This window comes from Eleutherodactylus coqui, chromosome 6 (genome assembly GCF_035609145.1).
Source record: "Eleutherodactylus coqui strain aEleCoq1 chromosome 6, aEleCoq1.hap1, whole genome shotgun sequence".
Classification (NCBI taxonomy): domain Eukaryota; kingdom Metazoa; phylum Chordata; class Amphibia; order Anura; family Eleutherodactylidae; genus Eleutherodactylus; species Eleutherodactylus coqui.
Window position 1 is genome coordinate 36,306,362 of NC_089842.1, and position 25,419 is coordinate 36,331,780.

General features: G+C 46.0%; 1 protein-coding gene across 2 annotated transcripts in view; it reads left to right on the forward strand.

The window, feature by feature from the left end:
- The window catches only part of CTNNBIP1 (catenin beta interacting protein 1), a 38,773-nt gene extending 17,086 nt beyond the window's left edge, over window positions 1-21,687 (forward strand). For both annotated transcript variants that reach the window (XM_066606588.1, XM_066606587.1), the window contains exons 3-5: window positions 7,995-8,107; window positions 8,208-8,298; window positions 20,795-21,687. In XM_066606588.1, coding sequence (XP_066462685.1) covers window positions 8,012-8,107; window positions 8,208-8,298; window positions 20,795-20,853 — 246 coding nt within the window. In that variant the 5' untranslated portion in view covers window positions 7,995-8,011 and the 3' untranslated portion in view covers window positions 20,854-21,687. The remainder of the gene's footprint in view (window positions 1-7,994; window positions 8,108-8,207; window positions 8,299-20,794) is intronic.
- Window positions 21,688-25,419: the final 3,732 nt, after the last annotated feature.

Consider the following 25,419-nt stretch of genomic DNA (forward strand, 5'->3'; position numbering starts at 1 on the left):
GGGAAAAAAAGTATACATCACCTAGAAGCGCTGTCAGCTCTGCTGCAGATTTTCCCCCGGGCACTATTCTTCCTCATCTCTTCTGGCCGGGCGTTGAAAAATCCCCGCCTCCTGGAAGCGCTGGCTCTGATTGGCTAAGCATCAGCCAATCACAGCCAGCACTTCCAGAAGAGATGAAGCACTACAAAATTGTGATATCGCCGTGAGAAACCGCAGCGATATTGCACGGACCAGCGATGCGATATCGCTGTTTTTTTTTTTTAATTTTTATTTTTTTTTGCAGCGATGCAGTGTGATCGAGGCCTAAAGCACATACAAACTGCTTGGGCGGAGGGGGGGTGGGGGTGGGGGGGTTGTCAATCTCTATTGCTTTGCACAGGTAATTTATTAAGGGTGGGAATATCCATTCGGGGTGTGATAAATTGCATCTGTGGAACTTCCTAACAGGTGACTAACTTTCCAAACAGAGGCGGAGCAGGAGCATTACATCTAAGAGCTATAAAAAGCAAACATAGGTTAATGTGCTGTTCAATGCCCCATCTAGACAGGAGGACTGTCGGCTAAACTGTCTGCACTAGGGGGTGACGTCACTGCTAGGTGTTTGTGCTTGTGCAGAACATTTACACAGCTGATCACGCTGCGTATCGCTCACTTCTCGCTCAGTGCTTCATATTCTATGTGAAATGGGGAGCGTTTAGACGCAGTGATAAGTGAGCAAAATGTGCTCCCAGACTGACAATGCAGTGTGCATCTTGTGCCGTCTATTCTGTCCTTGAACAGCCGCCCGTGGGTGCATACTGCTGTACGAGATGTGATCGTGTGACGCATTTGGAAGCCCAGATCCTGGATCTAAATGATCAGCTTGCAACACTGAGGTCCATGGAAAGGAGTTTGCTGCTCGCTGAGGGGTGATCAGGCAACTAGTTAGGTGACCGTTGGAAGGAGGGGTAGAGGGAAGAGGTCTAGGGAGGCTACTCCTGAACTGGCAAACCCCAACAACTTGGCAGATGAGGGGAATGTCATTATAGGATTAGCGCAACATTGGCACCAATTACAAAGTTGGAGGTAGATGAAAGGTCCTTAAACAATTTCAGGAAACTAGGATGTAAGCTTAGGGCAAGGGCCTCCGAAGTAGTATTTTCTGAAAAACTATCTGAGCCACACCAGAAGGGCATCCCTCTGAGATTAGGGAGGTAAACAAGTGGCTCCAGAGTTGGTGTAGGAAAGAGGGGTTTGGGTTGCTGGAGAACTGGGTTGACTTTGCTGTCGGCTACAGATTCTACCATGGGGATGGGCTACATCTCAATGGGGAGAAAGCAGCTGTGCTGGGGGAGAAAATGGCGAGAATGTTGGAGGGGGTGTTCAAACTAGGGGGTGGAGGGGCAACTGAGGGGAGAGGGGGGGAGATGTGTAGACAGTGACCTGGGACTAAGTAATGGAAATGGGTGTGGAACGGTGGGAGGGGTTAGTACAGTTAGAACTGGCAGAATAATTAATAGTGATACACTTAAAATAAAAAAAGTAAAATAAAACCTTTTAAAATGTGTGGTGACCAATTCTAGAAGTCTGACCAATAAAGTAGACTAACTGGAAGTAATAATGTCTGAGGAAAACTACGATATAGTGGGAATAACTGAGACTTTGTTGGATAAAGGCTGTGACTAGGCGGTAAAATTTACAAGATTACAGACTGTTTAAAAGGGATCGTAAAAACTGGAAAGGGGAAGGGGTTTGTCTTTAGTAAAATCCAGTTTAAAATCCACATTACAGGAAAATTATATGCGACGGAGATGAACGTGTGCAAATACATGGAGGGAAAAACTACAACAAAATCCTCATAGGGGTTTTCTATAGGCCACCAAATATAACAGAAGCCATTGAAAAGCTATTACTAAGGCAAATGGATGAAGCTGCAAATCACAATGAAGTAATTATTTCGGAGGACTTTAACTATCCAGATACAAACAGGGAAGCCGAAACCCGCAGAGCTTGTATAGATAACAATTTTCTGTCAAATACTAAAGATAATTACCTCACCCAACTTTTACAGGACCCGACTAGAAGGACGGCCCTTTTGGACCTAGTATTAACCAACAGACCTGACCGAATAACAGGAGTGCTGGTTGGGGGGCACCTGGGAAATAATGACCATATAACGAATTTCCACTTGGCTTTCAATAGGGAGTTTTATTGGGGAGCTATACTTTAGGAAGGCCAAGTTCGATCAGCTTAGTGATGCCCTAAACCCTCATTGATTGGGATAATGTCCTGAAAAGTGAGTACAAACAATAAATGGGAAATGTTTAAAACCACCTAATTACTTCCTGCGAGAGGTTCATACCTTACAGGAATAAACAGCTAGGAATAGGAGAAAACCTAAAGGAGATAAACTGCAAAAACAAAGACAGCGAAGTACTAAAAACCTATAAGGAAAATAAAATATGTAAAAGGCAGATAAAAACAGCAGGTGTGGAGACCTTGTTAAAAAGTAAAACTAACCCTAAACTGTTCAATAATTTAGGCCAACTACACACGGGCGGATTTGCATTGCGGAATCTGGAGCAGGCATCCACTGTCGGGTGCCGCAGCAAATGCCGTCCATAGCATGCTATGGAAAAGTGATTCTTCCTGCACACGAGCGGAAACCAATTGCAGTTTGCGATCACTGAGGAAAAATCGCAGCATGCTCCCTATTTGCACAGATTCCACGCGGGTGGCTTCCATTGAAGTCAATGGAAGCTGTCCGATCCGCGGCCCTTCCGCAATTGACATTGCAGCAGTTTTTTGTTCTTTAAATCTCTTCTGCGCATGTCCCGACAGCGAGCCATACAGAAAGGCAAGTACGCACGGATGCCACTACTGCCAGGGCTGGATTCCGCATGCGGAATCTGACTCGCCCGTGTGCAGGTGGCCCTAAATATTAAAAGGAATCAATTCTGAAAGTGTTGGCCCTTTAATAAATAATGTAGGAAAAATTGTAGAGACTGATGGGGTATTCAGAGGAAAAGGAAATGTCAGATGAGATGCAAAGTGATAAACTCTCCACTAATTATCACCGGTCTAATGGGCCATTTACAAGGTGCGATTTATTGCTCAAAATCCGTTCAAACAAACCAATTTGAGTGATAATCGTGCAGTGTACATGTAAAAAAATCGCTCACTATTTGTTTTTATGCTGACTGAAAACAATTTCTAGATCGCGGGCTTGTCGCTCAGTGTAAACGCTCAGCGCTTCACATAAAAGGCGTATTGCTGAGCGAGAAGCCAGCGATCCAGCGGTGTAGTCTGTTAGTGTAAACGTAGTGCATGAACACGAACTACCTTAGTGAGGACGTCAGCGCCCTTGCATTGTTTACTCGACTGGTAATATGGTGCTAGTGTATAAAAAGGGGTCAAAAAGTGAACCTGTAAACTACAGGCCAGTAAGTCTTAGGCCTCCCTCACACAGGGCGTTTTATACAGCGTTTAGCGCTGCCTTTTCAGCCCAGCGCTAAACGCTGTACAACACTCCCATTCATTTCAATGGGGCTGCTCACACAGGGCTGAAAACGCAGCGCCTCCCAACGCTGCGCTTTGACAGCGATGCATGTTCTATTTTGGGGCGTTTTCAGCCCTGCGTCACCCATTGAAATGAATGGGCAGCGGTTTTAGCACTGCTGAAAACGTGGCAACACTTGGTGCCGCGTTTTTGGCAGCGTTAACCGCTCGCCGATTTTCTGGGTGAGGGCTTGCAGTAGAAGCCCTACCCCGAAAATCAGTCCCAGTTAGACAAAAAAAAGAAAGCAATACTCACCTAGCCGCTGCAGTCCGGGTCGCGGCCGCTGATCCGGGCTTCCCCTGCATTCACAAGTCTATTGCTGTAGGCCAGAATTGAGAACCCCGCCTCCGGCAATAGAGTGCTATGATTGGTTATTGGCACGCTCGATGCCCAATCACAGCCCTTTATTGACTCAGCCAATCAGCGCCGGCAAGCTCTGATTGGCTGAGACAGTCAATGAAGGGCTGTGATTGGTTGTCGGTGCTTGCTCGATGCCCAATCACAGCAATCTATTGCCGGAGGCGGGGTTCTCAAACCTGGCCTCCGGCAATAGACTTGGGGGTGCCGAGGAAGCCCGGATCAGCGGCAGAGACCAGCGGCCGCAACCCGGACTGCAGCGGCTAGGTGAGTATTACACTTTTTTTTTTTTCTTTTTAGCATTCTTGGCTGCGTTTTCAGCCGAGCTGAAAACACAGCCAAAACGCTGGCAGAAAGTATGCCAGCGCTGCTGAAACGGGGCGGAATCTGCAGCAAACGCAGCGTTGAAAAACGCTGCGTATCTGCAAACGCCCTGTGTGAGGGAGGCCTTACTTCTATTGTGGGTAAAATGTTTGAGGGGTTTCTAAGAGATGCTATCCTGGAGTACCTCGAGGAAAATAGCTGTATAATTCCATATCAGCATGGGTTTATGAGCGATCGTTCTGTCAAACCAACCTGATCTGCTTCTACGAGGAGGTAAGTTCTGGACTGGACCGCGGAGAGTCACTGGATCTTGTGCATCTGGACTTTTCCAAAGAGTTTGATACTGTACCACATTAACCCCATAGGGACGTCCAGTACGCCTTTTTACTGGCCTCACTAATGGGCTTTTAATTTGCACATACATCTTTTTAAGGCAGTGGATTGACTGACTACTGACAGCTAGTGTCCTGGTCTAACAACCAGTAACACAGAAACCTCAGATCCTGGCAATTTAACCCCTTACATGCCACAAACCTTAACCACTGCACCGTGTAAGCAGATGACAGGGGTATCGGGCCCTTTCTGTCAGATATCAGCACCCTGCAGCGTGATCACAAGGTACCAATGTATTCCCATGGCAGCCAGAAGCCTGACAAAGGCCTCCATGTCCGCCATGTAACTGAAGCTATTAGACCCTGCCTTCGGCGGAGTCTAGTAGGCTGCTATCATAGATTTAGTAGAATGCACTACATAAGTAAAGCAATGTACTATTGTAGCAATCGAACTACCGCACCTTCAAGTCCCCTTAAGGGACTAAAAAATGGTGTCAGAAAAAGGTTCAAGAAAGTCTTTAATTGAAAGAAGAAAAAAAAAAACAAAAACACAAAAATCCTTCTCAAATGGATAAAATCCCATAAACATGTAATAGATATTACTGCATTTGTTATGAAACAGACAATGAATTTGTTTATCGCACAGGGTGAACGCCGTAAAAATTTAAAGGGGGAACACCAGAATTGCTATTTTTCTTCACCTCACAAAAAGCGCAATACAAGGCAGTCCAAAGTACCAATAAAAACTACAACTCTTCTTGTATAAAACAAGACCTTGTATAGCTTCGTTGCTGGAAAAATAAAAATGTTATTGATCTTAGAATGCAGTGATGCAGATTCAATTGTTTTTCTTTAAAAATGTGTGCTTATTGTACAAAAGTAGTAAAATAAAAATCTGTACTGGAAGGATCACTGTTACTAGTGGGGTACTACAGGGAACAGTACTGGAGGGGTCACCATTACTAGTGGACCACTATTGGGGACATTACTGGAGGCATAACTGTTACTAGTGGGGTACTACAGGAAACAGTACTGGAGGGGTCACCATTACTAGTGGGGTACTACAGGGAACAGTACTGGAGGGGTCACCATTACTAGTGGACCACTATTGGGGACATTACTGGAGGCATAACTGTTACTAGTGGGGTACTACAGGAAACAGTACTGGAGGGGGTCACCATTACTAGTGGGCTACTACAGGGGACATTACTGGAGGCATAACTGTTACTAGTGGGGTACTACAGGAAACAGTACTGGAGGGGGTCACCATTACTAGTGGGCTACTACAGGGGACATTACTGGAGGGATCACTGTTACTAGTGTGGTACTACAGGGGACAGTACTGGAGAGGTCACAGTTACTAATGAGGTAGCACAGGGGGACAGTACTGAAGGGGTCACCATTACTAGTGGGGTACCACAGGGAGACAGTACTGGAGGGGTCACAGTTACTAGTGGGGTCCTACAGGGGACAGTACTGGAGGGATTACTGCTACTAGAGGGGTACCACAGGGGACAGTACTGGAGGGATCACTGATACTAGTGGGATACTACAGGGGACAGTACTGGAGGGATTACAGTTACTAGTGGGGTACCACAGGGGACAGTACTGGAGGGGGTCACTATCACTAGTGGGGTACCACAGGGGACAGTACTGGAGGGGGTCACTATCACTAGTGGGGTACCACAGGGGACAGTACTGGAGGGGGTGGCAGTTACTAGCGGGGTACCATGGGGCAGTACTGGAGGGGGTCGCAGTTACTAGCGCGGTACCACGGTGGACCGTGCTGGAGGGATCACCGTTGCTAGCGCGGTACCACGGTGGACAGTGCTGGAGGGATCACCGTTGCTAGCGCGGTACCACGGTGGACAGTGCTGGAGGGATCACCGTTGCTAGTGGGGTGGGTTCTATTCTTTTTTTTTTTTCTTCATGTATTAATGATCCGGTAGAGGGTTTGCACAGTAAAACTTCATAGTTTTGTATCCTCTGCAAATATTGCTCAGTAACAGGAGGACAATGCAGTTGTTGTAACATGCTAGGTCACCAATGTCTGATACACTTCAGCTGGTATTTCCCTTTTATCTTGTAAATATTATGGGAGACCTTACAATGAAGATACATCGGCCGTCTACAATGGTGCAAGGAACGTCGTCATTGGAGAGTTGAGCGTTGGAAGAATGTTCTATGGAGTGACGAATCTCACTACTGTGTTCAAATCAGATGGATGTACCTGCGTGTGGAAGATGATGGGAAACACCTTTTACCGGAGTGTGTTTTATCAGTCCAATTGTGGAACATCCATACCCTCAAATCAACATAAAGCAGCGTTGGATCTATGACGAGGCACGTTGTCTTGTTGGAAGTATGGCCGACCATTCCCAGAGTATTACCACATTGTCAGCGGCACATTATTGTCTAGAATGTCCGGGTACATCTCCATGGTTCTTGTCGCTACAACCAACGCACTGAGACCATGCCGCGTAAAACATCCCCAGACCATAACGGAACCTCCGCTGTGCTAAACTGGTGGCACAACACACTCATTCATGCAGAAGACGTTCCCCAGGATGCTCCACACCAAGGTACGTCCTTCTGACTTGAAGGCTGAAGAGTGATTCTTCATCCCATAGAACGTTCTTCCATTGCTCAACTGTCCAATGACGACGCTCTTTGCACCATTGTAGACGGCCGATTCATCATCTTTGAGAGAACTCGCCAGATGCTTGCAGAATGAATGGAGGGAAATACCAGCTGAAGTGTATCAGACATTAGTAGAAAGTATACCACAGAGAGTATCTGATGTCATTAGAGCTGAAGGATCCCCACTAAGTATTAACATATGGAAATGGTATTTTTGATTCTTGTTCAGGTGTCCAATTATTTTTGGCTGGGTAGTGTACAGACACCCATGTGGCCACATGCACTGGCAACTTACAATGTGGCAGGCATATCCAACCCCAGAACAGTGCCAATTTGCATAGTATAATGCTAGCATCAAATTTTCAGCAGTAAATGCTCCCAAATTCGTGATTTCTTTTTTTCTTTACATTTTAATGTCTGTTTTCAATTTTTTTTATTTTTTTTGTGACTCCTGACCATAAATAAAAATTTAATGTGGCTTGCAATGTACAAAAGGTTGGGGACTTCCTATCTAGAAAGTTGACAGATACTTCCTGTTCTGCTTCCAAAGTTCTGTTCTGTACCATCTATGGGGGCATTACTTGCGCTCTCTGGGTTTGTAGACACTTGCCTTTTCTGCATATTAGTATTAGACGTAAGAACACTGCCATCTACAGGTGACAAATGGCAGTGTAACTGCCGCTGCTAAATCAGAATAAAACTGCTCCCTTCTGTCGTTACCACGTGTGAAAATAAATTCCTTTTAATTACGCAGTCTTACTGTGATAGAGATGTTTCACGGCTTTTATCGCTGATTCTTTTAGGGAGCAGGGCAGGGGGTATGAACCGTGAGGGGGCCCCCGGGAAGAGTCCGGAAGAGATGTATGTTCAGCAGAAGGTGCGGGTCTTACTCATGCTGCGGAAGATGGGCTCTAATGTGAGTATTTCCATGGCACAGCAGGAGTGCCACGCTTTACTGTAGTTGCTGTATATTTACTCATAGATGATTTATTCTTACTCTTCATGTCTCCCCATAGCTGACGCCCAGTGAAGAGGCATTCCTGCGGTCGTACGCTGGAGTGGTCAATAGCCAGCTTAGTCAGCTGCCTCAGCACTCAATTGATCAAGGTAAGCGCAACATGACCCTGTATGGTAGAAGTCAGAGGTTTGACTTGTGGCACCTCTCCTTAAACCATCATGGTGTTACTGATCTGATCGGCCTCCACGCTGATTTCTCTATTCCATAGTACAAGCGTTCTCCACTTCATGCACGTTATTACTAGCTTAAGGCCACTATCACACAGCTGAGAAAATCGTGTGAGATGTGTGCGTTGCGAGACTCCAATCCCGCACAAATATAATCCATTTTTTTGGAATGGGATCATATACATGAGCGTTTTGGGGTTTTTTTTTTTTTTTGGTTTTTTTCATCGTTATACGATAAAATCACAGCACGCCCTACCTTTTAGATGTTCCCTTGGAAAGCCCCACCTATTGTTTTCAATGGGGCCGGAAAATGCATCGCATGGCGTGCGATACGGCTTTTAGCAGCGCCGGGGGATCACAGCGGGCAAAAAGTGATGGGAGGTGTTAACACAAACGCCTTGCATCTGTGGGGACATCACAAGAACGCGATATCGTGCCTGCCTGTGTGAAATTAGTCTAAGGTCGGTCTCGCACACGCTTTTGTAAAAACATCGAATTTTTAAACGCCGTTCCAAAACGCTGTAAAATGCGTTTTTTAACGCACCTCATCATTGCAATGGGTAGTATGGTGTGTTGAAAAGCGATGCAACGCACTGAAATACCACGGACAGCGTTAGTTTAGCACTGCGTTTCAGAAGCCCAATCAATGAAGCCTCAGTAAAGCGTTTTAGCGGGCGTTTCCAATGCCACTAAAAAATTGTAAAAAATGGCACCGGCATGACTTGATAGGTAATCTGACATGTAAGACCTAGGGGCTTTCAGAAGACCCCCGGCTACCATAGCAACCACATGACACACTGAGATCTTATCGCAGGCGGCTATGTGGGACCCCCAAACATCAATCAGGGCATTTAAATACCACTGTCAGTTGGCAGTGTTTAAAGGGTTAACAGCTCCAATCAGCAGCGCTGCTAATCGGAGCTTTTGCAGGCGGGTGTCTGCTGTAAAACAACCGGCACTCACATTTTATGAAGTGGGATCCAACCCTGATTCCCTTTATATACGAACTCCAAACCTCCAGGACGCCCTGTAGCGTTAAGGGGTTGACCTCTATTCATGGTGTTCTAATGAGTGCAATTCCACTTACTGCTGTAGTCTCACAGCCGCAGGACCGCTGGGCTGCTAGTTAAAATGTCCCCTAATACTTTCCTGTGAGTGCCACCAGGTAGATGAAAAATCAACCCCTTGTAATAAAACCCTACCGCAAGCTACAGCGCCTTGTCAGATGACACAAGATGCTACATATAAGACTGATCACAATGGAAAGCCGATTTCAAACATAATGCAGTACCCAGCGTTCCTTTTTAGAGTTTGTTTGGGAGTGAAGACTTTCCTACTTTTGCATACCTGCATCCTTCTCACCGTCAGAATACTGCTCTCCCCTACTACACATTTGTATCCCAGAATGGTACTTGGAAGATTTAGAGCTTGGCCTGCAAAAAAGAAAAGGAAATCCGTTGCAAATCTGCGGCATAGATTGCCGTTCTGCAGATCTTAGGCCTCTTTCACACAGGCGATAGCGATATTACTGTTGTGTTCCCGCAATTTCTGTGCGATACTGCTGCGGTTTCTCGTGGCGATATCACGACTTTGTCGTGCTCTTTTGCCAAGATTTTTTTGGGAAGCTTGAAATATAAACAATACCCCCAAAATAAGCCCTAGCTGTATTTAAAACAAGAAACAATGCAATACCTAACAGGCGCTGTCTGCTCCGCCACACTTCTCCTTCCCAAGGCTTAGCTGCACTTGTTTGCAGTCTTCACCCTCCGCTTCCTGGTTAAGGGGTCATAAATCATGCCTCTAGGAAGTGCTGGCTCTGATTGGCTGAGCTGTGGCACTCAAGAACCAATCACGGCCAATCGCAGCTAGGGCTTATTTTATGGGGAAACAGTAGGACAACTTACTGTTAAAATTGCATCGCATGACAGCCGCGATTTTGTGCAATGCAACACAAAGGAAGACTCCATAGGGGGAAACAGACTACAAAACATCGCAAGTTGCGGCAATATTCAGCATGCCACTTTTTTTTTTCCTGCAGCCTACAAAACCTTGCTAATGTGAAGGCACCCATTGGAGAGCATGGGCTTCACATACATGCAATTGGCATCACCAGAAAATCATGTGTTTTTTTTTTGTTTTTTTTTTGCGCCCGTGTGAAAGCAGCCTTAAACTTGCACCGCAGGTCACTCTACACTGTCTTTTTTTGGGGGGGATATGTGATTTTAGAATATATTTGCTTGGATTTCACCTTAGTGTCATAAAAGTGAAGCTCCTTGAATCACAAAAGATGCAAAATGTATTTGACAAATACAAGCCATACAACACACATGGTGCCGGCCAATGGTATGATGCGATAATGGCACGTGGCCGTGGATTTTGGCTGCTGCAGGTGGCTTTGGTCACATGTGGTTTCGCATCTGGGATTGCACCCTTGTTTGGTAGCTTTCAAACCCTCATGCACTTAAAAAGTGCAGTCTAAGGCTAACTTCACACGGACGCTCACTACATCGGGCCGTGACTCACAGCCCGATATCACGCTAGCCAACGTGCGATACTCCTGCAGATGTGAGGCGTTTTATCTTAAAACTGCCTTGCATAACTTTGGGGAAGTAGTGATCCTCCACCATGGCTGTCAGCCGCGGCAAAGGATTGCAAAGTTTCTCCCAGTATTTTTAATGGGGAAAGCTCGCATTGCAAGACGGGGCATACTGTGACTTCAAAAGGTTTATGCGAGATTGGTGTGTCTTGCAACAACAAATCTTGTACGATTTTTCTCGCCTGTGTGAAGCCGTTCTTGGACTGCTGTCACAAAAGGCCTATCCCACAGCGGATAATCCGCTGATTGACAGATGACATCTGGACTTGTCAATTGAAACCGCCACAAGTCCAGGGTCTGCCCGGCCATCGGCGGGGGTCTGCAGTGTGTATGAGCATCCCAATTCCAGTGGTTTTCCTGCCTGTATCATGCGACGAGCATTGGGTAATGTTGCGTCTTTGTTCGGCACATGAGCGTCGCCTGCAGCCGCTTGTTCTGGATTCTCTCATTTTACAATCTGTTCACTTCGCACAATGTAAGAAATCAATTTTCCAGTACTTTGTGCAGAGAAGATCCCCCATTGTGGGAAATTACACAAAATCATCACTCTGTTCGTATAACCGTCTTCCCATCATTGTCTTGTTAAACTGCACTAAAGGAAATGCTGCATCAATTGGCTTTCCACCAAATTTACTCTGCGTGCCCCTATTTGTGGGAAGATTAGTTTGTAAACTCGCGTGGCCGGAGGGGGATTTACTGGAAGACTTGTATATCAATATATAGTGTAACACGCTCCACATGTGTATATACAGTTTTTGCCTTCCTCTGGATCAACAAGGGGGGTGGAAATGGGCTGAACTAGATTGAGATGGTCTCCCTTAAGCCTAACATACTATGCTACTAGGTATTTTTTTATTTTTTTTTATTGGGTCCATCATCCTGCCTACATGAACTCTTGAAGATTTCTCACGGTGCCCCAGATGTGCCCCTTTTGCTGGGTTCTTGGCGCGTCACATGACTACATCTGATTTCACTTAATTATGCAGGTTCAGTGACGTCCCGTAAACATTGGCTAGGACAGGGCAGTCTCTCCCATGTTTACAGGACATCCCTGTTGACCTCCCATTTCAGGGCTGTCTCTTCCAGCCACGCTGACCTCGCATGCGCTGTCTTCTTTTCCAGCTGGAGCAACTGCGGACCTCTCCTGTCTCTGCTGTCCAACGCTGCACCAGAGCTGACCTAGCATAGCTTCATTTATCAATTTCAGACCGTGCAGACATTTATTCATAAGCGTGCATCTGCCTTATTGTATTGTCTACCACCAGAAAATGATCTGTTGTACAAATCAAGCTTTCATGCTGATTTTCTGGGTGTTTTTTTGCAATTCCCAGTGTCGTCATCCATGTTTAAAATGTGTTTTTTTTTAAGAATAAAAGTCGTGTAATTTTGCATTTTCATTGACCGCTAAGCTTAAAGTATATTTGAGTTTTCCACAAGCTGCCTGAAATGCACCAGTTCACTTGCTGCTGTTTGCACCGTTTCATGTCAGTTCTGATTTTTCAGGTGGTCTTCCCCATTTTTTTTGTTGTCCTGCTGTTTGCAGTCCACTTAGCAAGCCTAGCATTCTGCCAGTAGTTCACTGTTCTGCACTTGCTTGCCCTCACTGTGCAACGGTGCAATGCAGCACACAGTCTGTGGCCCAATTGGCAGAGGGGGACCGTATCTGAATACTCACCCCTCTGTTGTCTCAGGCCAATTCTGTCCAAATGGTGACTAAAGCAAATTTAATGTGTGCACGTACACCACCTGCTGTCGAGATCCAGCGCTACATCTCTGCTTTGGTCCTGGCATTTGCTGTGACCAATGATGGCACAGGAAATAAGGTGACCGCTGCAGCATCACATTCCCAGACTTCTGGCATCATGCCCCCGGGATGTGATTGCCGATGCCAGGGCAATGAGACGTAATGCTGCAGCCTCTGATTGGCACTTAGTCTGTTTTTCCATTGTTTTGCTCCACCCTTGGAGGTAAACAACAAAAATATTGAAAACTGCACATGCCAGATACAAATGGCAGCCGATGACCCCATTGACTATATTGGGGTCCTTCAGGCTTCCCGCATGCTGGGTGACATTTTCCCAGATCTAGCGCAGCATGCTGCATTGTTTCATCCAGGATTTTGTGCCACATCCTCACTGGAAGCTCTGAGTGCAGCCCGAAAAACATGGAATGTTTCACAATCTGTTTTTAATTAGTTAAAGGGGTCGTACAAAGATTACAAGGTATTCCCCATCCACAGGATAGGGGATAACTTACTGATAGGGGTCTTGCCGCTTAAACCCCTCCCAATCCCAAGATGGGGGTCCCATTTTTCCCTGTCATCACTGCCAGGATACTACACCCCCACAGTGAGGAGACTGGAGTGCTGGATGCGCAAGTGTACTCCATTCACTTTCGATGGGACTGCCAAGATACCAGAGCCGCACCCGCTTCAGTGTTTCCGTCAGCTCCATTGAAACGGAGCACTGAGTGGGCTTGATTGACTAACGCTTGTGAGGAAAGAGGTGACCTCCGCACTGATGGGCAGAACGGGACACGGGAATCCCATTCTGCAGATCCGCGGGGGTCTGAGCGGTGGGACCCCCGCAGATCAGCAACTTACATTCTATCCACAGGATAGGAGATAACTTGCAATTTTGGTACAAGCCCTTTAAAATTTAACTTGTGATTCATTCCATATAAAGGAGTTATCCGGGACTTTTACTATTCAGGATCTAACCCAAGAACAGACCATCAATAGTTAATTAGAGGGGAGGGGGTCTACACTTAAGGTCCTTGCTGATCGACAGACTCGCTCTGTGTGGCTAACGCTGTCAACCATATGGCTACCTCGTTTGGCAGTACCAGACTGAGCCGTTGCAATATGAACAGTGCCATCAGCTTTCAGCACTGGCAGTGAGCGCCAGGGATCTCAAGTGCAGACCCCCATCGTATCAACTATCAATGAGCCATCCTGAGGATAGCTTATCAATGGTAAAAGCCTTAGACAACCCCTTGAAGTGACAGTGTGCTCCAGTTAAATTTCTGTTTAGTGCTTCCCTCTACTAACCACTAGGTGTCGCTGCAACACCCTCTAGAAATGGGGCAGAAGAAACGCTCGTCATCGCGTCTTTGTCATCTTGCTCTAGGGATGGTTCTTGGGTTTTCTGCTGACACACAATCTGCAAGTTCCTATGACTGACGGGAAGCTGCTCCTACTTGAATTTTAATGGTTTATAGTGTGAAATTACAGCCTGCCAACATTCCCAAATTATAGCTCCTCGGCTGTGATCCGTAGTTCCTCCGCCGCACGTATAGATGCAATGGCGGTGTCACAGCATTGTATGTGCTGAGGGGAGCGGACGTGTTCCTTATTTGGCTGGTACCATAATGTAATAGAGACCTGCACACACTTAGATAGCGGATGGATGGGATTCGCATGGCTGCGCTTCTGAAAGCTGCTGTGGAGACTTTAATTAAGTCTGTACAATTAGCCAGCCGAGCCTGATTCCTTGCGACATATTGTAATTAACTGCAACCGGTGCCTTAAAAGTAGCGACCTGATGCGGAGTGCGATGGCGGTAGTCACTTGTCATGTAGGATTAAAGGGGGAAAATGCTTGGTGACACTGCTGCTAGTCATGTAAGATCAACATAGAGACTTCAGCAAAGATTACAGGCAGTGTTAGTCTATGAAGAACCAGATAAAGATCTACGTGATAAAGCCCTGAGCTGCCCTGAGTGTGACTCGGTGACACAACTTTGCAGAGAGCCTTCACTTAAAGGAAGTCGGCCACCTTACTTTTAGACTAGTAAAGTAATATATTTTTATATGTGTGACCACATTAGGAATCCATCCGTACGTTATTTTTTATTTTCTTCCAGACTTGCTCCCATCTCAAGATATCGGTGCAGAAATAATTTGTGCGCCATATGCTAATTAGCCCCAGATCATCTGATGGGCGCCCCACCTCTGCTAGCAGTCCAGGCTCTCTCCTTGCCTCTTGAACTATAAACTGCCTCCAGCTCCGCCCGCTGGAGACGTCACGGATTACACTTCTGCTACACTTACGGCCAGTTGCAAATGGAATGCATGATGGACGTCTCCAGCGGGCAGAGCTGGCAGTGTCAATCACCAAGAGGGGACAGCTAGGAGAGAGCCTGGACCGCCCATCGGAGAGACCAGGGCAAATTGGCATATGGCTCGCAAACGATTTCTGCACTGATACCTTCAGATCGTAACAAATTAGGATGAAAATAAAAGTACAGATTCCTCGTGGTATCGGACGTAAAAGTATATTACTTCACTAGTTAAACGTGGGTGACTGACTTAAAAATAAAGGCGACACCTACCAGTCAGTTTTTGTTTTTTTTGTACAAATAACCATTTTTTTTTCATAGATGGCGGCGTGCATCGTCGGAATGGGCCAGTTTTCTGAATTTTGTCTCGTGGAGCAGCAGAATGCCCACCAGAGGCCTCTGAGTTGTGGGAGGGTTGAAGTTCGCTAACCCTGTACATATATTATCTGACGGGCGCTCGTACCTTTTTTAAAGTATACCTTCACTTTTCAGAATAGGTTGTGTGCACATGAGGGAGAACACTGCAGTATATGACTTGTATCCTTGGTTTATGAGCAGTTCTGCCCTCTACAGGCTGTAGCTCTAATTTTCTGTTAGCTTCAGCATAAGGTCCTTCCTCCTTTCCTCTCCCGCATAACCTTCTCTCCTCCCTACAGACCTCTGTGGGCAACATGAGTCCTCAACCTCCCCTCCCATACTTCCTGCGTTCCTTATCTCTGTTACTGGACATTGACTTCACATGCGGGCAGGCAGTGGCCAGCAAAGCAATAAGACACAACTCATTAAGCGGGGTCGGGCAGCGATCAAGAGGAACCGCCGTGCAGCGGCGTAGAATGGCTTATAAAGGGACCCTGCGGCCGCAGCAAAAGGTCTTGTTCTCTGCTTAGGCGATGTTCACCCGGGACGGAGGCGCTACGGGATTTTAGGATGGTTAATAAACGGTCCTGAAATCTGCAGGACAAAGTTACTATTTCTTGCGCTTTTCATAGCATTTTCCATCAGCTTTTTCGGTGCAGATTTTAGTTTGATTTTGACTTGTTCGCTTACTGAGCTGCATCCTTGGAGGAACAATGTGAATTTACACACTAAAACCCGCAATGCAACCAACACTTGCCCAAATACTCAGGGATTTGGCTTTTTTATTACCTCTTAAATGTTGCTGCAGAACATGCAGTAAAAGCCGCTTCTACGCTGCTTTTTCACAATGTTATATGTTAGATATTTTTCGCTCAGTGTAGATGAAAAATCACTAAAATTAATTCAGCTGGGATTTCAAAATGCTGCAGATCGTAGTCTGGAAATGCCACAGTCTACCCGTCCCGTGTGAACATGGCCGTACACGGAGCTCCGCAGAAATGAATTGCATCTTATGATCGTAGAAAAAGCATCAGCAAAGATGAAAGGAACAGCCAGAGACTTCATGTTTTAATGACAGCGCTCCAGCTGCTGCAGAACCACATGTCCCAGCATGCTCCTGCCAGCCAGAGGATAAGGCTTCTCATTCGTCACCCAGGATGCCCAAGGATGACCCTTAAGTACATAATAGGATTAGATAGATCCAAGGGATTTTCCTTCCAAGCTTTACCCCTTATCAATAATCCTCCTTGGTCTGACAAGGATTCACTTCTACATGCAGTGCTTGGTCTGTTGTACTGCTTCCAGCCACATGGGGGCACCAGTAGATACCAGGTTATCAATTATGTATTGCAGGGGCAACGGGTGGTATTGGTATCAGAAAATTGAAGTGTACCTGAATTTTCAAAAGCAGTACAGTTCTTCATTAGCCGCTGCATTGATGCTGACCAGATTTCTATGGTAATGTCGCTATTTTTCTGCTACCCTACGGTTTACAGTCCACTAAAAGGTGGGGGTGGGAATCTTACATCAGACATACTTTATTGGCTGGGACCTCTTCACCCACACTTCCCATATTACCTTGATCCAGTCAGCTGCAAGGTAGCATCGAAATGCCCGCTCTTTTTTTTGCATGTAGTATGTGCGTTTTACTAGAGAAGCCAAGTGCCTAACAACAAGCAGTGGGTTGCAAAGGTGCCAGAAGGGAGACCAATGGAGGCAGCCACTTTAAACTTGATTTTCAGTGGTAAAATATGAATAATTTTAACTTTCGTGTTCCATGATGTACATTTACATTCTAGGCATGCAAAGTTTGTATTGAGAGGGGTCAACACTCGCTCGCAGCAGCTGAAATCAGCACTCTTAATGATCGCAGCTATTGACCCTTTAAATGCCCTGATTGGTGGTTGAGGCACCATGAGATTGTGGGGTACCAGTTGGTAAACATGGCAGTCTGTGGCCTTCGAAAGGCGGCCAGGGTAGACCATGAAAAATGAGTTTGTGCTATGCAATGCGATAAGCAAGGAGACTCCATAGGGAAACATGGGCTACAAAACAGCGCAAATTGCGGCAGTATAGAGCGTGTCACGATTTTAAGACAAATCATGAAAGAACCAATAGGAAATCATGAGCTTCATGTATGTGTTTTGTAGCGCTGTCGCATCACTAAAAAATCCTGCGATTTTGAAGCCAGGGTCAAAGCTGCCTAGGCTAGATTCACACTGCATGGGTAAAGGAATTAATCCCATAATGCAATGTTTTATATGAAATCACTATAGCCTCCCAATAGGAGGCTGCAATAGACACACGAGTGCCAAAATGAACTTACGTTTTGGCCTCTTTGCATGGATTTGGCTCCTCTTTCCATAATTTTTTTTCTGGCCTCCGTGTGATGTCAAAGTAGTCAGGGCTGCTTCAGAGACTTGTGACCGCTGCAGTACTACATCTCCCAGCAACACCCCACGTGCTTGTGGATTCCACATACCCGTATTGTCCTTCTCAAACCTGCTGCTCCCTCACCTTCCCGGGCTCTGTGCCCATTTCTTTACTCAGATGCATGCAGGCAGCTATGGATTCGGGGTGAGCAGGTACAACTGTTATCAATATCTGAGAACCCATCTCTACCCAAAGTTGTACTTGTAGCCAGCAGAGCTGACTCGGATCAGAGGGCAGGAACCAACACCCCTCTACCTACCCCTTTGTGTCTTATCTCTACCCCAAACTGGAATTTGCAGGGCACTTCTATCTTGTGCATATCTCTGGTCCAAGTTAGACATAAACTCCACTTGATTCAGAGTATTTTCTTTCGCTCGGGTTGGATACACGTTTGAGCTTCAGACAGGTTTTAAGCTGGGAGCTGATTATGAACTCCCAGCCGTATTGCAGTCAGTGCAAACCCGACACCGAGATCCATCCGCAGACGGCTGCAAAGAATGGAGAAGAAATGCAAGAACTTAAAATAAAATCGCTAATTAAAAATTTCCAGATTGCGATCAGCTGAGACGTTATAAATAGTCACATAGGGGGCAAGTTTGTAGCAGAAAAGACAAAAAGAAACCGCAGCAGCTGCCGGCGTCTGTGTAGGAGGATCTGTCACTAGCTGCCTGTGAACATTCTGCACCTTCAGTTCTGCGTTTGGCATTAATATACGGCACGTATGTCTTATCCCACATTACTACTACTATAGGGGGCTGTCACATCGTAGCGCAGGGGAGAAGGAAGTGGCACCATTCAAATGAGGGTTTTAGAATAAAACTTTACATTTTATTGCTCCGTATTTAAAAAGCAAATACAGGCAACGTTTCGACTAGAGAAATAGTCTTTATCAAGACAGGCTTGATTAAAGACTATTGGGCAGTAAAACCAACATATGGGTAAAATCCCTAAAAAGTGTCTGGTCCTTTTAGAGGTTAACAGTGGAACAATTTATATAGCAATACTTTTATTCTCTGCGCCTCTGTCTTGTGGTGATCGTCACTCGCGGACATAAGTCACTTTAGTTGAAGCTATATTATTGGCGCTGACTGTGAAGTACAGGTGGGATCCGCCATGCTGATATCTAATGGACACATGCTCCAGAATGACAGCCGGGCACCAATACCGCCATCTTTTGATATTCCTCGGCACTTTGGACTCGGCGCAGGGTGTTAAATCCGCATGCTACTGCGTTGGAACACGGCCAGCTGGTTTCGCTGCAGATTTCACCCCAATATTCTGCAGCAATGTCCCGTCCAAACCCCATTCACTTACAGTGGAAAGTATCTGCGGCATGCTCTCCTTGTTGCAGGAATGGCGGGGATCTTCCCCACACAATTGACTTATTGTAATGCATGTTTTTCTCCGTGGTGCGTGCGCTTACCATAAATCTGCGTGTCCGCAACTTTCCGCCCGTTCCCTTGTTCTACTGCCTGCCTGTGAGCCGTTCCGGCTTCATGTTTACGGACCATAAGGCTCAGGATAAGCCGCTCTATAGGTCACCTCACACGGTTATGGAAGGACGGAGGCGAGACGAATATAGATTATTTATGACAAGTGCGTATCGTTTCTGCTGCTGTTTTGTCCTTTCATACACACATTTGTAGCAATAAAAGCAGTGTTTTCTATAAAGACAAACGTTACAAAGTGCCCGTCGGCGTTGGATGTCGCCGTCATTGGAGATGTTTCCTCTTTGGTGCCCAGCGTACGCTGCTCGGGTCACCGCGGCGCCTTAGTCAGTCAGTTCGCAGAAGACGTCTGAGTCGTCAGCGCTCAGTAATGTTCCGTCCTCATTAGGTATCCGAACGTCAACCTGCAGCTTTCCGTGCCCTCGCAGCTTATCCGTCCTGTCGCCATGGTAACTGGAGCGAGCGGTCTCCTCGCTCTGCTGGTAGGGGAGGCAGCTCCCAGAAGGATTGTGTTGGGGAGGGGGATTATTAAAGCACTGGTTCTTGGCACGGCCCTCCGGTTGTCAGTGCAAACACGGCTCTTCGTTCCGAGCCGCAGAGTAGCTGCACATTTCTAGGATAGGATGTGAATTCCGTGTTCTGGCGCTGGAAGCGCGTCGCACTTCGGCAGCTTAACGTAAAAACTGCATGGGGATGTCGCTCTGACAAATGCAGCGGGTCCTGCTTTATTTACTGCATTGATAACAGGCGCTATAAACGAGATATATAATTTATTTATCTTATCCACAGAGCGGTTTGATGTTTCACGCACGCACAGAAGTTCATAGATTGGCGCATGCGTCAAAGTTCGAAGCAACTTGCGCTGATGATAAAGGGGAGCCAATGAAGTGCGTTCAGGCACTGAGAGTGTCGTAGCTCTGCAGTCGTATTGTAGCCATCCGAGTAACGCTCCTTTCACTAGTTGCATTACACACGTCACACCATTCGCTTACAGTGCCAGATATTCCCCTGGTGGCAACACTTGGTACCCCTTTTTTTTTCCTCTCCCCCTTTAAGAAATCTTACCCCCATCTCCGACTTGGTATACACATCAACTTTCCTTCTGTGCAGTATATACAAAGTAGTCTGACTTGATAGATCAGCTGAGTGGGATCTCCTCTGACATTAGGTGATGAGTCCAAGAGTAATGAAAGTCTAGAGCAGAGCATTTCTTGCCGGTCAGGATATTGGGGATCATTAAGGCCTGTGACATACCCATGACCGTGGATATCCTGACCTGAGCTCCGAGTATCATGGGAATCTGCAATGCCCAGAGTCTGAGTCTGGAAATCCACCGTCAGCCCAGGATACTCAACCATACATTGCGTGTCACCAGCTGTAGGCCATGTTGGCATGAAGATCATGTCATGGCTGACTTCTCTATTGATGGTTGGGTCACAAACCACCGGCCAGTTCTTGGAAAGTTCTGGAGATTCCAATGCCAAGTCGTTCTCCCGTTCTTACCTTTTTTCTTCCTTCTCTCGTAGGGGCTGAGGACGTAGTGATGGCGTTCTCCCGGTCAGAAGCAGAAGATCGAAGGCAGTAACCATGCAGCGACCATTGCCAAATCCCAGAGCACAGATGGGGAGAAGCCGAGGCGCCTTGGAGATTCCCTGGATTCTTCCTCCTCCTCCTCCCACTTTTCTCCATGTTTTTACGGTCTCCTTAAATTTGTAATATGATGTAATTTTATCCTTCTACTTTTCGAGACTCTCCCCATTGACTGCTGACTTCTTGCATTTCCACAAACCGACCAAGACAACATGGCGGCCTGCCACACAAGAGAGCGAACTCAGCAGAAGCCTTTTTTTTTCTTCTTTCTTTTTGCCTGTAACTTTTTACGTTGACTTTGTCGTCACTCCTGTTTCTGAGATGAGACGTTCCTCCACACTCCCGACTGATATCCACATCAGGAAGCACGATTTGGGGACAGTGGCTGGCGCGGTCTGTGCTCTCCGTTGGATACGGTTGTACAGACTTTAGGTTCATATTGTAAATTTTTTTTTTTTTTTAATTATTGATGATGTCAGCGCTTTGGCTGTTACACTGTGTTTTTGACTTGAAAGAAGTAAGCTTTTGCAGTATTTATTACTAGTGTGGGGGAGGGGCGATGTTCCGTGCTTCTGTCTTGATTTATTTTACTTTAGGAGCACAAAAAAAAAGACCTAGAAAGGACTCGTAGTTTTTTTTTGTTTTTTAGACTTTTATCTGAGCAGAAGCCCCGGATGCACAATCTGAGAGGAGGGATGTCGGGCTGCTTTATTTTATATTTCTTTTTTTTTTTTTTGTATGTTCTAGTTTGTATATTCCTACACCATCTTGTGTCATACATGTAGTGATGCGCAGACCAATCAGAAAGCAGAAGTCTGCAATTCCTGTCGCTGAAACTGTATGCAATTCATTTGAAGTTAGTGGTTTTGCTGAGGTTTGAGGTGCTGTATGCCTCCTGCCTCATTAATGCTGCTAGGTGCAAGTGAATGTTTAGATTGAATTAATTCTGGCCATAGGGGAGCGCTGTATTTAAGAACGTTTAAAGGGGTTTTTCTTTTGGGGGGGGGGGGGATTACACCGTTGATGATTATCCTTAGGAAAGGTCAGCAATAGTTGAGTAGTGGTCCGCTACTTGGGACCTTCACCGATCAGCTGACTGAATCCCTACCAAGCACCGTGCCATACATTATATACTGGCTAGGCCTGGTTTGGCAGCTCGGTCCCATTCACTTGAATGGGACTGACCTTGTGTTGGGCCCTATGACCAATGAACGTGACGTCACAAGCCCAAGAAGAGACCATAGTGCTCATGAAAGCCTCAGCCTCTGAGCTGATCAGGGATTCCAAGCATCGGATCGCTGCTGATCAATGATCGGTCATCAAGAGTGTAGTCTTGGAAAACCTCTTTAAAGGAGTCATCGGAGGTGGGAAATATTTGCCCCATCCAGCTGTAGTCCACCGATGTCTTCACTTCCACTTTGAGCCTGGTTCTGAAAATGGGTCACGTTCTATGGAATAAAATAGCATAGCATGGTATGGTGTGCTATCTCATGTGGAAAAGCTACAGCCCGCCCGCTGATTGCCATACAGGCTTTATTATAGTCAAGATGGCACTGCTCGGATAAGCAAGTTCCAATATTTTAATTCCGCTCTGGTGATAGGGCCCAAAAATGGAAATACACCGAAGGCCTTGGTGCAGGTCTGAATGTGATCTAAGACAGTCTTTCTCTGTCGTGGCCACTGCAGAGACATAGCTTAGTTCCTGAAGTAAGATAAACAGTCCCTCTGCTTCAATGATGTCACCAGTGATGGGGTGAGGGGTCGTTCTACGTGATCTTGTTCTCCAAACTAGGCTGGAAGTGGAGGTGCATGCACTGCTGGCCCTCAACTGGATTGGGTATTTTGCTCCCAGGATAATTTCTTTTATGGGTATTCCTATCTCGGGAAGTTATCACCAATCCAGAAAAATCGCCTCTTGCAGGTTCTAAAATTTTGATTGCAGTGCTTTCACATTTGCGCTACCACATCATACACTTCAATGGGCCCACTAGAGATGGCCAAGTTCAAGCTCACAGCAGTCGCCGGCTGTCCCACTGATGTGAATGGGATGGCCAGAGATTGCTAAGCTTTTTAATTTACCTATCTCTGGTTGTTCCCATTAAAGTGAATGGCACAGTTGTGTGTATGCACCGGCCTCAGGGAAGCTGTCGGGGGTGATGGCTCTGGATTGGTGGGGGTCCCAGCGCTCAAACCTCCACTGATTTGGCAAGTTATCGCTTACCAAGATGGGAATATCCCTTTAAGGTTAAAAGGAGAGTCTTCATCAGTACCCTGAAATTGATCTAGAAGATGTTTACTTGGTGTTGGAGGAGTAGTCTGCCTATAGTCCTAAGAAGAGAAGCTGTAAGATACTGTACAGCCCTAAGGACGTTCCCGACTGTATATGAGCCTTTGGTATCCTGCACTAAGAACCCCAATAATTCCACCCAATTTTATGAACACAGAACCCCTCGTTAACAAGATAAGGGGTGTCCCTGCTGTTGGACCCTACTTTCATGAAATGTACAAGTGTTTTACTTTTGTCCTCCTGCAGCTTTTGTGCCACACCACCATAATGTTTTCTCCTCCTTAGAGTCACAGATTTGTCTTTTCCACACGACCTTATTATATTTGCCTGGAAAAGGAAATTCTGATAGAAACTTTTAAAAATATGTCCAACTCTGTAGACTTACGGGAGCGGACGGCGGAGTTTATACAATGTGATGAATTGCTGATTTACAGTCTGATACTTTTTTTTTTCTTAATGTAACTGGATTGTTTTTGTTTACAGGTTCCCTAATGTTATACGAGACGACGTAATGTGCAAACTGCTGCGTGCTTACGGGGAAACCTCTGTTAGGAGAGATGCCTTGTGGGTAGGGGGCGTCTTTGTGATCATATTTCCCAGTGCTTTCCAATTAGAAGGCATGATGATGCTTTACTAATTATAGTACAGGACCAGTCCGTGGGGTTTATTGACCATCTCTGTTCTGTTGCAGCCGTAATACGCATCCTCAAATGCAAGCGCACTGCCATATAGAACCAGCCTTTCCCTCTTCTGTTTTAGAGATATCTTACAGAATTCAATGGAGGAATTATGGGATTTGCGTCAGTTCTCTGGCGTATTAAAAAAAAAAATTGCTAATTTTGCTGCATGCCTACTTTGTGCAAAAATGTTCGAAGACCGGTCTTGCGGGATTTGGCCAAAGAGGTGATATTTGTTGTTGGCCCACAACACTTATACAAAATTCTGTGCAAATTTACACCAACTCATAGCTGGCCTAGTTCTTATTTTCTTGCAAGCCTACATCCAAAGTTGTGTCCAGCTTATTAAGAAGCGTTTGCTTCTTAATAAATTAGGTGCAACGTACTCCAGCATACTTCTGAGTAAGGCGACCTGCCGGTCCTGGGAGAGAACTCTGTCCCTCAACTGGCGCTAGGGTATATTACATGCTGCTGCTGTTCTTCTAGGCCGATCTCAAGGTTCGTAATCCTGTTTTCAGCTGCCCAGGATGACTGCTGCAATTTTCTAACTACTTAATGCACATTTTGCAGTGCTTTCTCATTCGTCATCACTGATCACGTGAGCAGAGCTAGCCAATCATGGAGCAGATATGGTTCATCAGGTGTCAATACTACCAGTGCACTGTGAGGATTAGGCAGTGTGAAGATTGCGTTCGCCATATTGGATGGCTGAATCACGGGGGCATGAGTACAGGAGGCTAACCCGTAATATAACTGCCTCTTTCGATCCCGCGCCAAAATTTTGTCCTGAAACTGGAGGGTCGTCCCAGGGTGTGTCCACACAGGGCAAATTTCTGCAGTAACTGATAAGCAAATGAGATTTTATATAATCTGCTGCGGAAATTGACATGCGACGGGGTAGCTAAAGTTACAGCCTGTCAATGCTGGCACTGGATTTTTGCCTGTTTTCAACCTCTTCCAATGAGGGGGTGAATTACGTCTCAAATTTCGCTTCAAAAACTTCTGTCACATATTGCTCAACACTCAGCGAGCGCTGGGCGGCCAAATTGGTGACCGATTCTTCAATCATGCCCACGCAACGCCAAAAAATGGCATGCCACTCTTGCCTGACCCTCCATATTCACCCAATCTCACTCCATGCGACTTTTTTTGAACAGTGGAAAAGGAAACAATGTCACAGCTGCACATTGTACGTATGAATCGGCAATCATAAAATAGGTGGAAAACTGAACGTCTTGTTAAAAAAAAAAAAATAAATAAATTAAATCGCTGGAGCCCAGCAATGTTGGCTGGCATACCGCCCCAGAAGGGTCCCGCACCCATTCACCCAGCAACAGAAGCAAACAGACCTCATTGACTCGAATGGGGTGCGTTTGGTTTCCGTCCGTCGTTTTTCTGGATGAAGTAATGCAGCATCCCGATTTTCATTCATTGAGGAGATCTGAAACCCGGTCATGCGATCCTCCAACAAGCGCTTTTCAGTATTTCCGCAGATGTCCCATTCATTCTGTGCATATGACTTCCAGCCAGGGCAATGTATGACTAGTATTTGTTGCCTGGCTGAATTTATAGAAGATCCTTCCAGTGTCTACATATT